The sequence below is a fragment of the Abrus precatorius genome, unplaced genomic scaffold (assembly GCF_003935025.1).
Source record: "Abrus precatorius isolate BTA unplaced genomic scaffold, Abrus_2018 Scaffold4, whole genome shotgun sequence".
Lineage (NCBI taxonomy): Eukaryota > Viridiplantae > Streptophyta > Magnoliopsida > Fabales > Fabaceae > Abrus > Abrus precatorius.
The window spans coordinates 20,446,428-20,463,617 of NW_020874384.1; the positions used below are offsets into that span (position 1 = coordinate 20,446,428).

At 27.0% G+C, this 17,190-nt stretch overlaps 2 protein-coding genes across 2 annotated transcripts; both read right to left on the reverse strand.

The window, feature by feature from the left end:
* Window positions 1-1,229: 1,229 nt before the first annotated feature.
* Window positions 1,230-2,012, reverse strand: LOC113864552 (plastocyanin). The gene has a single exon (XM_027498399.1). The coding sequence runs from the start codon at window positions 1,879-1,881 to the stop codon at window positions 1,375-1,377; it is 507 nt and encodes a 168-aa protein (XP_027354200.1). The 5' UTR covers window positions 1,882-2,012; the 3' UTR covers window positions 1,230-1,374.
* Window positions 2,013-8,430: 6,418 nt separating this feature from the next.
* On the reverse strand, window positions 8,431-9,747 carry LOC113866310 (ornithine decarboxylase-like). The gene has a single exon (XM_027501193.1). The coding sequence runs from the start codon at window positions 9,745-9,747 to the stop codon at window positions 8,431-8,433; it is 1,317 nt and encodes a 438-aa protein (XP_027356994.1).
* Between the last annotated feature and the right edge of the window lie 7,443 nt (window positions 9,748-17,190).

Here is a 17,190-nt window from a genome sequence, read left to right on the forward strand (position 1 = left end):
ATACACTAAGGTGCCCACGGTAATTACAAATTAGTGGATTGCATGCCACAGCCACATTGTATATTTGTATCGTTACTTTTCTACATATAGACATCGGAAGCGTACTAAACCCACCTGAATCGACTGCCACAGATTTCATGGTTGTCGTTAATCATTGATATAGTGCTAATTTAACATTTCAGTTGGGGGAAATATGTTTAAGATTTTATACTAACAGAAAAAATAAGAGTAAATGAAGATATTCTTAGACTAAAGCTTAATACATTCTTGTTATCAAATTGTTCTTTCGTTATTCATATATGAAATAATCTTTTAATATTAATTTCAACATTAGATTAGTTCACGAAAAGTCAAAAAAAGATATAAAATTTTGACATTATATGGTTAATTTTAGAGAAACCTAAATTAATAATAAACTTCCAAATTAGACTTCAAGATTATGAGTCGTATATTTTTATTTTGAAAATTTTAAAAAAAATTATTGGTTGTAATTTATAAATAGTATATATTTTCATATTCTTTTAGTATACAATAACAATAAAAAATAAGATAAAATAATAAAAATGCATGCTAACTTAAGGTTTGCTTTCTGCACTAATGCCTTGAACTTCAGGGTGGTACTACAGAGTAACAAATACACTAAACTGTTATTATATTAATTATGGAAACTATTTTGTAAACAACTATAACATTAAATTACTACTTTACAATATATTAAGGAGGCCGACAGAAAATAACCTTTAGCGAAAAAATATGCCAAATATTTTGAAAAAAAACTTCTCTAATAAAATTAGTTAAGCTTTAAAACTTGTTTTGCCTTTAAAAAAAGGCTTTTAAACTTCGCAGGCTAGGATATGGCATACTTAGTGAGCACATAAAGGTAAAAATTAATGTTACTTTTGACCGAATAATTGTCACTGATGGTTAATTTTAAGCAAACAAATGCTGATAATTTATTAAAAATTATATGGTTAAGATTAAAAATTGATTAAAAGTCGTTTGATTTACGTTTAAATATTTTGATTATTTGCGTGAAACTTAAGACTTCATATTCAGTCTTCCATGTCCTAGCACTGAACCAAAACAGGTGATTGATAATTACAAAAATATAAACAACAAATTAATTAGCTATCAAGACAGAAGTATCGTATTTAAAAAAATCTAACGCCGATCTACCAAAAAAGAAAACAAAAAAGCTAACGCCATGTCTAGACAAGGGGGGACGGATCTGAAACAAAGCGAAGTAAATGAACTACATTGAGGGCATTATATGGGTTCATCTCATACAACAAGGATGAATGAAGCTATTCCACAAAACCAAAATTAACAAGAACCATATGAGAAATTAGACAAGATCGCCCTCACGCGAGACATTTAGTTAACAGTGACTTTTCCCACCATACCAGCTCCTTGGTGAGGTGAACAGTAGAAACTGTAGGTTCCCTTTGCATCCAAAGTAACGCTGTAAGTCTCACCAGGCGCATTGAGAAGGTCTTCTTCGGGCATAGAGATTTTCGACGCATCAACGCCGCTAGGAATCTCGTCCTCGTCGAACACAACGTTGTGTGGGAACCCAGCATTGTTCTTGAACACGATCTTTTCTCCAGGGCTCACTGTGAAACTGTCGGGAACAAAAGCCAGACTCCCATCATTACCACCCAGCAACACTTCAATGGCCATAGCATTGCTCGCCAACACTGCACTCGCAGCAGTGGCAACAACAGCAACTCCAACGTCTTTAAGTGAAGCCTTGATGCTAAGCCTTGACAATTGGGGAGTTGAAACCTTAACTGTGCCACTAACTTTGCCAGTGTTTGTTCCACTTGCCTTGAGGCCAGTGAATGATGGAATAGCAACTGCTGCAGAAGTGACTGTGGCCATGTTTGAAGGAAGATTGAGTGAGAAATGAACTTGTTCGTGCGATGTGTTGGAAGAGAATCAAAAGGGTGTTACGCAAGTGCTTTTTTTTTATAGCGTGAATGAATGGGCAAAACAGTGGATTGTTTTTGTGTGGTTCATGTGTGCGGATGAATGGGTGATTCACATAGTACGGATGGGCTACGATGGAGTGGGTTATCTGATGAAGATTGCTTTGATTGGTTGGATTGGATGTTATCTTCTGACGTGGCTTAGATATTTCTTCCAGTGGATATGAAAGCCCAGTGTATTCCAAAGTTGTGGCCGCAGAAGAAGAAGCATTTTATTTAAACTTCGCTTTGTTCCAATTTTATTTTCATTCTTAAGCTAACAAAAAATTACATGGTTAAGTTCCATTAAGTTCAAGCCACAACAGAAGAGACTGATGTTAAAATGAATAACTAAAGCCTCAACCGTACTAATTTATTTTAAAAGTTTTATTAAAAAATTAAATACGCTTCTGCATAAATTTAAATTTTAAAATGATCAAATTAAATCTTAAAAAAACTTATATTAAGTATATAAATTGAATTATACTTTTAATTTAAAAATAAATTTCTTATGAATCTTTGTCAAGAAGATATTATTAATTTTTTTTTATCAAAAGAACTTCATTCAAAAAGATGGAAAGACATGCAAGAGTCTTATTTAGTATATGTCCTATATCTCAAATTCTCTTGTTTAAACAGGGGCGACAAATAGTGGAAATAATTTTGTAGAGATAGTTACAACAACTAATCCAAGTATAAGGATCTTTACCAAATCGATTTCCGACTGGTTTTGAATCACTTTTTTTATAAAACAATTTTGTTCAAAAAACAAAACTATAATTCTGGTTATTTTAGTTTAGGTTCTTAATTTTATCAGCACTAATCTTTACTACTAACATAATAATTGTTTCATTGAGAAGAAGAGCCTTCCTCAGATAAACTTTGAAATCCTTTGCATACTTTCTCCTTTATTGTCACCCAATATATATTTTTTAAATTAATCTGTTAAGTCAAGGAGCTTTAAGGCTTCCAAGTTCCAAGGGAAAAATCAGCTTTTTTAATCTCTTAACACATCCCTACAGAACGTAAGCTCAGCGCACTGTCCAGATCCTTGTTGCTGGGTCACTACAAGATTGTGCGGGACCCGTTTGAAGAAGATCCAAGAGGCCCATGTTAGCCGAAAATCAGAGGCCCAATATAAGATACAGCCCGTCATGTACATTAAGTAGGCTCATTCATTTAAAGTTCCTATGCTACTTGAGTTTCTTATTTAAATATTCTTTGCTTAAATTTTATTTTAATTTTAAATTTTCGTTGTCAATTTTAATCCTCCTAAGATTTAATTTTTAAAATAGTATTCCTATTATCACTTAATAATTTTTTGGTATGTATTTATAAACATCACATAAGTTATTATTTTTAAAGTAATATATAATGTAAAATATTTAGTATATGGTATGTCATCAATAGAAGATAACAGATAAAAACAAATAATTCCTTTTCTTTTTAGATCTGAAACCGTGATTGTCTGTGTTGTTACAAAAGCAAACAGATATTTGTGGCCTTTGCTTTTAAGGTGTCGTTTTACATTTCACAATGGTCTCAATAATCACGGGGAAATGTCCGATGTATTGTTAAAAATGGAAACTTTTAATATTTAAATGCATTTTAAAATGAAAACACATGAAAAAAAAATTTGATTTTAAATAATTTAAATAAGAAAATAGATTAAGCTATTCAAAGGGTAGCTCTAGGCTCTAGCAAAAGTTATCTTGCTTTATGATATTTTATAAATATTAAATTTATCAATTTAATCATTAATTTTATATGTTTTATCATACATATTAAATTTTAAATAACTTATATTTTAAAAATATATATTAAATATGAAATAAAGTTATTAAAAATTATTAATTAAAATTTTTCATTATTTTCTTGTTAATTGTGATTTTAGATTATGTTTAGATACAAAGTTTAATTAAATATTTATTTAATAATTTTTATATGATATTTTATATCATAAAATTTATTGAAATAAATTTTAAATAATTATTTTCATGAATCATGCTAAAAATATATTAAAATAAAGTTTAAAAAGTTCTAAAAAAAATTAATTGGTTTTAGAAGTTTTTGCCGACGACAATGTGGGTGACTAGGAAGAGAACGAGCAAAATGCAATTTCTTCAAGTTAATAAAGAAAACTTGTTTAATAGATTGTTTCTTTCATCAATTTACATAAATTATTTTAAAATTATATTATTTTGATAAATTATTTTTAAATTTTACTCATCGAGGATAAAAAGTCGTAGCATCTACAAATTTTAATGTAAGGTAGATAGAATTGGGTCCTAATTACGTAATATTTTCCTTTTAACACTGTCAACTTATATCGTGTTCGTGATTTCTCTGAACACGTACATGCAACTTTATTAATTGTTGCGTTGTGACTTAGGTTTTCTCTTTGCTAAAGTGTCTAATAGATATTTGCTTTCACATTTAAAGTTGATTTTACTTGTAAAAAAAATATAATTGATGTGGTTCAAGTTCTTCAAAGTCATGTAACTTTAAATGATTTGGAGAAGTTTTCACATTGTGTGAAATATATTTTAACTTGTACGTTGATCAGGAAATACAAGTGAATACATTTTACATTGGTTAATCAATTAATATAAACAAATTTATATTTTTTATATTAATTTTATGAAATTAACGTGTATATATATTCTATGTCAATTCTATTTGCCACATGTTATATCTTTATTATGAAAAATAGTTTATTATACTATTATTTTTAATGTATTTATCGACTAATAACCTTCAATTTATAATATTAAACATTAATAGAATAGTATAAAATAAATTATATATAAAATGTTCTAATTCTAAAAGCATTAAATAATATATTCAAGTTTTTCATTAAATATATTATGTACCGTAATAAAAGTTAAAAAATAACATAGTATATTTAATTTTTTTTTCATAAATTTTTAAAATAGTACTGCATTTTTTGTAATACTTTCTATATAATCAATATAATTTTTGTTACAGAATGTTATGTTTCCCATGAATGAAACGAATTGCTCATACAAAGGAAATCCATTGATTAGGCGCCATTTTTGTCTTCTCTGGTTGATTGGTCTTTCAACATAATAATTGCAAATCACTTTAGTTAATAGTTGTTATGAACCAAGCACCAAATGACGAGTGGAATCACAACTTTAAAAAGAAGCTTCTAGCATTATTATTTATGACCATTTTTTAATACATTTTTAAAAACATGCATTAAAAATGTACATATAATTTTTTTTATTAAATATTATAAAATATAATACATTGATAGCTTTAAATTAAATAAATAAAACATTAAATTTTTATTATATATTAAGTTAGAAAAAAATATTTTATCAGACAAACAAGAAAGTAATAGGCAATCACACAAAAGTTGTCTTGTTTCAATTTTTTTCTTTGCTTAATTTAATTTTCTAAAATATATAATTTGCTTTCTTGCCCTAGCACAACTCCTATTATTTTTTAGCATTATCCTCGCAACTGTTTCCTTGCACACTTTTCTTATATTTATATACTAATGTAATTGCTTATTATTAAGCATGTGAAAATGGATCAAGTTTCTATGAAATTTTAGAGAATAAGATTTAAATTTTTTGTTTAAACAGGGAAATCTTTTTATGAGTATCATTACTACTGATTTTACAGTTTATTACCATACGAAGATTCAAGAGAATTCAAAGGTCTTACCATAAGAGTAGAGACGATATATGATTTTGTTGGCAATGAGATTAAGATAAAAATTAATAAATAAAATGAGATTTAAATGATAACTCATGCAAATTTTTCATCAAAGAAAAATGAACTACGGAAGAGAGGTCGAGAGTACAAGAAAATATATAACTGAGACTAATATTAAACCCTAAAATGAATTAGATTGTATTATTTTGAATGAAATTATGGTAGATTAGCGAATGATACTAATTTCACATTCCTTTCAAAGTTAAGTTTCGGAAGGAATGTGAATTTTCGATTAATTTTCTACCTACACAAACACAGAATAATTATTGATATAAATTTTAAATTTTTTTAATGATATTTATATCCATTTAATAATGATGTATTTAATTTTAAAAAACTTAGCAAATAAAATAATTAAGAAACCAAAATAAATGAAATTAGAACTACAAATACATTTAAAAGAATAAATTTTATTTGTAAACTAAAAAAGATAATCATATGTGTCCAGCTGTCCATGCTGTAACGGATGCTAGTTGTTCTCCTGTCATTGTTGGTAATAATGTTTAAGAAAAACAAAATACAGATAATAGAGTGCATTTTTAATTAATTGAATAGAAAATAAAAAGTAACTTTAAAATTAGTTTTTAATCTTATTTTTCTTTAAAATAAACAAAGAATTTAGTCTTGCTACAAGATCCAACTGGATGGGTGCTGAAAAGGAATAAACAAAATATCATGATTACACGTCAACGAGATCACCCATGCCGCAATAATTAAGTTTTGATGAAAAAGTTATCAAAAAAGTTTTGTTAACTTTAATTTTTAAAGTTTAAAAATCTATAAAGTATAATAAGTTAAACTATCGAATTAGTTAAAAGTTATTGAATAAGATAGTTAAAAGTAAAAAAAGAAAAAGAAAGGTAATTAAGAATTGATTAGTTGATTAGATTAAAATATTTGATTGTATTAGTTTTAAACTAGCTAATAAATATAAAATCACATATAAGTATATAATTAATTATTGTAATAATATTAAAATTTAATAATTATATATTTTATTTTAATTTATTTATCATCTTAAAAATTAAGACAATAAATTTTTAATTTATTGAAATTTATAAATATTTTATTAAATGAAATAATGTAATAATATTCTTATTTTTATTGTAATAATTTTATATTATAGAAAGTTACATTTGATTATTTTATTAGTAAAAAGATTCGACAAAAAGTATTTATTCTTTACAATTGTGAAAAAATTTGTGTGTGACTATGTTTTGGGCCTTACATGTAATGTAGAAAGAGATATTGTAATTTTATAATTGAATGGATAAGTGTGGAATTATAAAAAATAATATTAGACATAAAACGCGAAAAGCATTTTAGCTAGTTACTAAAAAAATAAAAACAATAGTTGAAGTAGCGTTTTATGCTAATAACCAGTCATTCTAGCTACTTAATCAAATAATTTGTTTTTATTGAACACTTTGTTTAGTTAATAAAACAAGCTATTGACTTGTTGAAAAGTTACATGGAACACACTCATAGGAAAAATGATACAAAAATATTATTTGATGTATTTAAAATTATTGTTAAGTAAAATTTATGAGTTTCAATCAACAAAAAATGGAATTCAATTAGCCCCGCGTAAATTTTATATGACAATAAAATTATATGAAAAATAACATACAAAAATCTATCATATTAATATTTATTAATTATCCCTTAATTTGATAGATTCTGTGTACCTGACTTTGGAGCATGGCAATTTGATGGACTCCTTATTTCTCCAAATCTTGAATCAGATGCCAAATAAATTCGATGAATGGAAGATTGCAGCGCAATTTGGTTCATTTCACCCAGTCCCACTCATATATTTCTATAAAGTATACCCGAATAGGTTATAGGATTACCATTTAGACAGGTCTTACTGCTAAAAAAATCATTGACGGTGATTTTGGTATTAATTATTTTTATTTTAATAACATATATTAACATTTAAAACTAACATACTGTTTTTAATATTAGCTTTTATTATATAAATTATGAAAATATAATTTTAATTTTAATTAAAAATATCACTAAAAATATATATAATATTAATTACACTGAAGTTTTACGTCCGTGGAAACAAAGAATGACAAGAAGCCTTTATTTGCAAGTCAGGCCTGCACAATAACAGCTACGTCGGCCTAAGCATGTACGAGAATTAATTGGAATGCTAATTTTCTCTTTATCAAGAAATGAGCTTCAAATAAAGTTATTATTTCACTTAATTCACATTATCCTGAACGATAATGCTCAACTCCTACTAAAAGGCAAATTCATATTCGGTGATTTTTTATCTGACATGTCATACATTAAAAAAATTTATAAAAATGATTATTTATTGTATATTATTGAAGACGCGTGAATTAAAAAAATTGTTCTTGTATTTATGTAACTTTTACCAGGTTATTATAATTAATTAATTATTTGATCGCATCTACACTCTACGAATTATGCTTGGGCGATGTGTAGTTCAGTGCGACGTGTTTCAGTTGAAAATACATGCACAAAGGAATATGCTGATATATAGAAAACAACAACAAAGAAACGAAGTTATAAAAATAGTATGAACAATAAACAAAATTTTATTCCAAATATCGAAAGTTAGAAAATGAAAAAGGGACAAACGAGAGAGAAACCACGACCAACCCATACGCTATTATTGAGTTTCCCAAACAAAAGAAAGAGAGAGTTAAAACCTCAAAGGCATTTAGCAAATGCCAAAGGATCAGTTTAGGATTCGATCAGAACATGGTGTGTCCCTGCGGCCTGCGTGACTGGACTCAGAACATGCAAGGTATATTGACTTGGCTGACGAGCTAAACCCGTTGAAGTTGGTCCCCGAAGAAGTTGTATAAGCACCCATGTTGGGGAACACGAGCCAATCGTTCACTTGCAGTTCCGGTAGCTGGTAATCCCTGAGAACCGTGTCGATAGAATCGCAAGTGGGTCCAAACACAGTGGAAGGGTAAGTCTTGGAGTCCTTGCACGTAGGATTCTCCGGCTTTGAGGTGCAAGCGAGTGGCGTGCACGCGACCGTAGCGAAGTCAAACATTATGCAATTCAGAGTTCCGTATATCCCATCGTCAATCCAATACTCCCTCACCTCACCCCTCACGCGCTTCCCAATAACTCTAGTTGCCAATGTGAAAGCCGTTTCCGCAAAGTAACGACCCGGCTCGCCAATAACCACCAGCCCCTCTTCGTTCCCGAAGTTGGCTTGAATTGCGGCGTTAATTTTCGAAGCTGCGGCGTCAAACAGCGGGCCAGAAGTGAAGCCACCACCGATGTCGAGAATGCGCATTCTAGGCATTCCAAGCCGTGAAGCCGTTTCGAAAACGCTCTTGGCTCCGGCGATGGCTCCATTGTAGGCTCGCGTGTCAGCTCCACCACTACCAATGTGGAACGACACGCCGATTACCTTGAGCCCAGCCGAGTGAGCCGCTTGTAGAAGCTTGGGAACCTCTTCGGCAAGCGCACCGTATTTGAGACCCAAGCTGGTTCGTGCTCCGCTATCATGTGCAGGCTTAATGCGGAGCAGCAACTCGCATTTGGGGTGCCATTTGCGGATTTTTTCAACCTCGTCTTTGGAGTCGTAGGTTGTGACGTTGACGCCTACGGTCGCAGCGTATCTGATGTGTGACTCGGATTTGCATGGGTTAGCGTAGATGATTCTCTCCGGTGAGATTCCGAGAGACAAAACGGATTCGATCTCGGCTTTGCTGGCGCAGTCGAAGCTGGAGCCGAGTGCTGCGAGTGTGCCAATCAATGAGGGGTTGGGGTTGCACTTGACGGCGTAGAAAGGCTGAACCGTTGGAAGCTTGCTGGCCCATTTGTCCATTAGACCCATAACGACCCCTAAATCAAGCACGCTAAATGGTGTGTCTATGTCTGGTTTGTCCTCAATGACTGATTGAATGAAATTAGAGAGGCCATTTTCTGCCGACAATGCAGTGACTCGCTTGTCCTTAACGCCTGAAGCGCAGAAAATGGGCTTCAAGCCCAATGGTTCTGCGCCCATGGCTTCGGAAACCAGTGTAGGCATTTTTGGCTTCCCTTAGTGCGTAGTTAAAACTGGCTAGAGGTAAAGGAGAGAAAGGATAATGGAAATCGTGATTGAGTTGGACGTTGGAGAACGCAAATGGTGAGCATATATATACTGCAACTGAGCCATGTATCATGTATGAGTTCTGAAACCCCCGCCACAGCCACGTGAAGCACGGACGGGACAAATATAATTTACATGCAAAGCTAGGTTACTCCAGTAAAGTGGACCTATTAAGTCTCACCTTTTTTTTTTTTAAATTCTTCTTTAAGCTCGAGGTTGATGCCCTTTCCGTCTCGCCAACCTATTCCATTTGTAATCGATTTTCACGAGTTGGTGTTTAAAACAATAATTTCAATAGGTTTTTAAGACATATTCAAATTATAATTCTTATATTTAATTTATAAATAATATTTTTATATAGTATGATATTATTTTGCGCGTCAACAATCTCTTATATATTACAAAATGTGTTTAATTTTAATTAGATCTTGTCTCTTATATTATCAAGTCATATTTGGACCGAATAGGAAAGAAAATGTAAAAAATATTTGTATTCATGGATATATGTTAGTATATTCACACTAAATACTTTTGTACTCGTAATAAATACTTTAATATTCATAAAATTAGTACAAACGGATATTAAATTATACTGTCAGTTCCGCTCACGTAAAATATATTTTAAATTTTTTATTTTATGATTAAATAAATCTTATTTTAAACATTTTCATATATATATATATATATATATATAAACATCAGTTTTCAAAGTTAAATTTAAGAAAATTAAAAATAATAAAAAATATTTCCAAATATTATAATTTTATAAATGATAACTTTAATATGAAAATATATTACTCTAATAACAATCACTTACTACTTCTACGTACTTAAATTTAATCTTAAAGGTTAAAAATTAATAAAATTACATATATAAAATATAGAGATAAATACCTGTCCTGCACACAAATACTCACTGATCCTACAGGTAGTATACTATTTATCCTTGCCTCAGTGACATCCTCGTGTAAGAATAAAGATAAACAAGCCATGTTTACGCTCTTATTTTTAAGCCCTTTATATATATTGAAACAATTGCTTCAAAATTAATAATCAAATAGTAACATAAAATAAAATACTTTTAGTATATTTTAATTAAATTTTTTAATATTAAATTATATTTACGGGATAAATTATAGTAAATTATGTGAGACTATTTTTTTTTATTTTGATGATGTTTATATAAAGTTCACTGACAATAATAAATAATATTGTTTCATTTCTTATTTAGTAAAAAAATAATTATCGAACAATAAAATAATGTGCTAAAAAACACCAAAAAAAATGTATTATCAATGTCCGTAAAATTTATCGTTTCTTTTAATAAATGAGTAATTTACTTATATATGTATTTATTTTAAAATTAATTAATTATTAAGTATTTTATCACCTTCATCTTTTACTTACAATAAATAAATAATTTTTAACTATTTCGTTTAATAACATTTAAGTTTCATTGATTCTTTACTTATCATCAACGACTTTATTTATCTTCGTTAGCTTTGCCTTATATATGATTTTTACTGGTTTTGCCTTCAAATTTATTGACTCACTTACTTTTTTGGGTTGATATTGATTGTAGTAAATGAGAAGGGATACATTTATTAATTGTTTAGATAAGTACAGTATATTCATTGTGGTTATATAGAAATCAAATTATGTTTTTTAATGATGTTTTAGATGAGAGTAAAGTCCTAAATTTTATCACTTATTAGTAAGGGAGAAACTATTTTGATAGCTGATTGATATTTGAAGCCACGAAATTATATCAGTCTTAGTTATGTATAAATATATTTTTATTTTTTATAGAAAATATTACTTTTTTCTTTATGTATATAGGTTTTGAGTTTTTTTTAAACTCTCTCCAATAATATATGTTTTGTCTATAAAAAAAATATAAAAAAATAAAAAATAAGAAATCAGACAAAGAAAAATTTCTGTACGATGAGATTTAATTATATACTACCAAAAGCATGGTCAATAAAGTAAAGTGTGATAAGGTTTAATTACATAAATTATGGTTTCTGAATGTATTTTAAAAATAAAATTTATTGATTATTTTATTTTTTACTTAGTCGTATTTTTATCAAAATTTAATGTAATCTATAGATCATCCGTTAAGTGAAAATTGTAAATCTATTTAAAGATAGAAAGAGTGAACTTCACTCGTTTTTTCTTTGGTATAATTTTAAATAAAATTAACTTAATAATAAAAATATTTTTTAAAATATTCTATCAGAAAATGTATAATTAATATATTTTTAATTTTATCCTCACTTGTATAAAAACAAGTTATTTTTATTTATTATTTATATAGTTTTAAAAATAATAAAATATTAATTATTTTTCACTTTCTGCATTAATGGATGAAATGTCTGTTAAAATGTATACACATTGAAGAGATGTGAAAAACATATATGTTTTTTTTTTTTTTTAATTCTTTACGTGGCATCAATGACTTTATTAGTCTTTATATAATAATCTTAAAATAAATAAAAATAACTGAAAAAGCTATTTCTCAGAAAACAGATTATAATAGCATATTTCAAAAAGCACGTGGTCAATATTTTTGCTATTGTATTTTTTAAAAACAAATTATTAAAATAAAAATTCTTTAAAAAAGCAGACCTATTTGTATTACTATTTTACACATGCAAAACGGAGGTAGGGCAATTTTTCATGCATTATCCTAAAGCAGACATTTTTTTCTTTCGACCAATCCCCATCGTAAAAGTTATAAAAACAGGCCATGTATATATGCACAGTTTATAGCTTGTAAAATTATGCGTATCCTTCTTCTTTTTTATTATTATTATTATACTTTCCCCATTCTTATTGACTTGTTCTATGCGATTTTCTCGTCTTAATAGTTTTAATTACATAAATATAGCCTTTGAGTTTTTTTTTTTTTATGTTAAAATCGAATCTTTCGTCCTAACTTTAAGTCCAAGCGTTGACGGAAAGTACGGACCTAAAATCAATTTAAAAATTAAATTATAATTATATAAGCTATAATTATTATATTTTATATATTTATATTCAAATTTTTATTATATTATATATCACTTCTATATTTTTTTTATTTCTATCTTTCTTCTACATATGTTTTTGTAACTCTTTCTTTTGCATATTTCACACCTATTTAGTATATATGAATTTTTTTTTCATATAAGATATTAAAAAAAGCCTAAAATATAGTGATGGGATTTAAAATTCTTTTTCAGTTGACATTAAAATTATTTATAAAATTTATTCAAACATTAATGTCTGTATTACTTTTTACAAATATATATATATATATATATATATATATATATATATATAAGTTAACTTTGATACATTATTATTTATTAAATTAAATGATTAAAATATTTATAAAAATTATTAACAAAATATTTTAAACATTTATAACTCTTTTAAACAACTTATAAAAATATATAATTAAATTAATTATTATATAACTTTTTTATAATTCACTTATTAAATTAAATTATTCATTGATTAAATAAACAAAGTTTTACAAATACAGATCATGTCGCGTGACAATATCAGAATCATTGTATTGGGCAAAAGTAATTTTATCTTCTTAGAGACAGTATTTTAGCATGACTGTGAATTAATAACAATTATTATAAAATAAAATATATATTTTTATAATTTTTTATACTGTCTTTTAATTATAACAATTAAATAAGTTAATTTTATTATTTTTTATATTAATCATTTTAAAAGACATACTTATGATGATTAATAATTAGTTATAATATAAATTTGTTTATACGGAGAGATTATTAAAATCAAACTTTATATAATTAATTATTAATTTTATAAAAAACTGTATTTATCATTAACTTCATCAATGTTTTATAAATAAATATTATAATTTAAATATATAAATAATTTAGGTGAGATCCACTTATCGTAAGTTAAATTGAATGTTAGATCTAGATAATGAATTTTATACAACTTAAAAAGTAGATGATATTCTGTTAATTAAATTTATTTTAATAAATGCTATATTTTTTCAAATATCAGTCAATTTTTATTATTGAATAGCATATTTATTAATATTTAATTTAACTAAAATTCTATGTATATGAATATTTGATTTGTTAAATCTTTATTTTGTGACAAGTTAGCGAATGCAATATATAAGTCAAATAGATTTAGGTTTTGTTTAGATAAGTGCATGAATAAGTAATTTATAAAAGAAGAAAAATAATATTAAATTAATAAAAAATATAAATAAAAAATTTATAATTTATTTTAATATGAAGATATATGTTATTCTTAATTTATAAAAATAAAATTTATTTATTTTTATATTATTTTTTCTCTTACAACTATTTATCTGTAAATTCACCCGAACCTAATATTATTCTCTGAATAAGCAGAGATTCAATTAAATAATTGATAATATATATTATATATGTATATATAAATATTATGACGGTGTAAAAAACTAACATGATTTATATTTTTTTATTATTTATAAATAAAATTTAATAATAAATATTTGATACCGTCATATAAAAAATCATTTCACTTAATACATGGCCATATAAAAGACTTAAAAGAAAGACAACGTATCAGAATGATTTACGCGCGAGCATATATATATATATATATATTAAAATAAACAAATAAAAAAGAAACATTGAAGACAATGCATAGGATATGTATAGATAAAAATATAATGTATTAAATTTACAGAGATAAATCGCTAAAATTTATTTTAATTTAATATATGATTTCAGGTTCAAATATTCCTGAACAGAGATGTAATAAATATTTTAAAGGGTAGCGTAGAGAAAAATTAATAAAATCTTCTAGCAGATGCAACTGAACATGCTATGCCCAGAGGGAGCCCAGGCCCCATCCTGGTCGTCATAATTAAGCGGCGAACCGACCTTGTCAATTATTAATTATTCCAGAAACAGCTATTGTTCAACACAGCCCGGCGGCGAAGTGAACGTTGTAAAAAAGAAATATATACGTATCAATAGTGATTTTTTTAATATATATTATATTAAATTATATAATATTATTTGTTTATATAGATAACGAAACTGTTTAAAAAATAAATTAAAAATTTTCTTCGTCTGTTTGGAATTCATTTCGTTCAGTCAACAAAAGAAAAAGCAGTGTTTGCAACATGAAACACGTTTCCGTTTTGATATTAATATAATTAGTTTCATATGATGTTTTTCGATATTAACATAACTAGTTTTGTATCATATTTTTTTAATTTTCTCTCACGGAAGGGAAAAGAGTGTAATAATATTGGAATCTTGAAGGCAAGTGTGATTTTTGAAACGAGAAAAAATATTGAGTATAATTGAACTAAATTTTAGAGAAGGTCAATGTAATTTAACCTTTTCTTTTTATAGTAATGTTTGCAACATGAAACATGCCTCAGTTTTGATATTAATAAAAGGTAATTTCTATGGCAAGTAATTTAAATGTAATGTTTTTATATTGTCTACACATGATAAAATTTCTCACATACAAGTTACTCGATCTCTTCTTCGGTACATTCGTTTTACTATTCGAAATGGCATAATGCAAGAATCTTGTCAGATACTTTACATATATTCCCTTCCTTTAAAAGCAGGTAAGTTATTTGTGAATGGATTCAAATTTAAATATTATTAAAAAATAATGCGCACGTGTACATAAATTTAAAAGCATGCTTCTACTCTTCATTGAGCATTTATTTACATTTTTTTAACATAAAAGTTTCTACTCTAAAATTAATTAATTTATTTTAACAATAAAAATTTTATTAAAATAAATTAAAAAATATTTATAAAATTTATAAATTATTTTTGTAAATTATTCATATGCTTTTTTAAACATGTATTAAATATTGTAAGCAACTATAGATTCATTAAATTTAACCAGAGTTTACACCATCAACATTATATATTTATATTTTAATAAAAATATATTTACATTTAAAAAAAAGTATGTAATTTAATTTAGTTTATATGCATTAATCATGCATAATGATTCAGAATTAATTTTTATTAACATTAATCACAGTCAACTTTAAACCAAACAAAATCTAATATTTCACCTTTTTCCTTCTTTTAATTTTGACTATCTTTCCAGTATTTTGTTGGATTATGATTATTTTTCTATGCATGTAATAGGAAGGAAGGTTAATAATTCAAAAGCACGGATGCATCCAGAAAAGAAGGAAGAGAAATAAAAAGTAAACAAACTCTAACAATTATACAATCATGGCCAAGATAAGTCAATCAGCATTTCTTCATCTCTTCGGTATCATTCAGTACGCATACAATTTGTTTGATTTTTTAAATCAATTATTTATATTTACTATCTAAAATATAAAATTGTTTCTAATAAAACGATTCCCAAACATAATCTTAATTATATACGTTGGTTGGATCCAAAAGAGGCGGTGACAACGAAGTTGGTCTGGTAATGGTACGGGGTGCATTCTTCTGTCAGAGCCATATGCTTTATTCTACTTTTTGGTGGAATAATATCCTTATCTTTGACAGAAAACTAACGGTTGATCAGAACGTGTGATTTTGATGAATATTCATCGACGGCAGCGAGTATATACATCCGATTCCTGAGACTTTTCATCGTTAACATGCATATTCTGCGATCAATATTTTTTAAGAAATTTATGTTTATAGATTCTTTTAATATATTTTTAAACATGCAATAACTTGAAGTCTATTTGCTGTGCGGGTAACAAATTTACACATTACACCAGATTTGTTAACCAAATAATAATTTCCTCACAATGTTTCAGCATCGATCATCACATTTTACAACTCATGATTTTTATTACTTTTTCTGCGTGATCATTCTTTTAACAACTCAGCTCCTTGCCAAACACGATAATCGATCATACCGAATATCATTTGGCGTTTTCATTGATTACATATATTCCAAGTCTGATAACATGATACAATAATGCACTGCTTGAGTATTTTATTACGTTTTTCATTTTGAAATCCTATTATAATATTTATTAATATGTATATTTATTTAGATACTTACTTCATTCGAAAACGACAAGGGATTAGCAATTAGTATTCGTTTTAAAAGTAAAAGAACGTAAGAGGTACAAGATCATGAAGTTCTTTTTGAAAAAAATAAAAAAAACTAAGAGGAGAGGTGATACCTTCTTTGTGAAAATGGATGCAACGATTCTTTTGACACATTTCTAATATTTGTTACTGTTGATAAACTTTATTTAATAAAAACCAGTTTAAATTATTAATATGATTTACATGAGATTTTATTTAATGATAATTTTGTTGTGAACAAAAAAGGAAGCAAAGCTCACTCGTATTTTTGTCTGTCGATGTGCGGTTTTGAACCCTCTATTTTTTATTT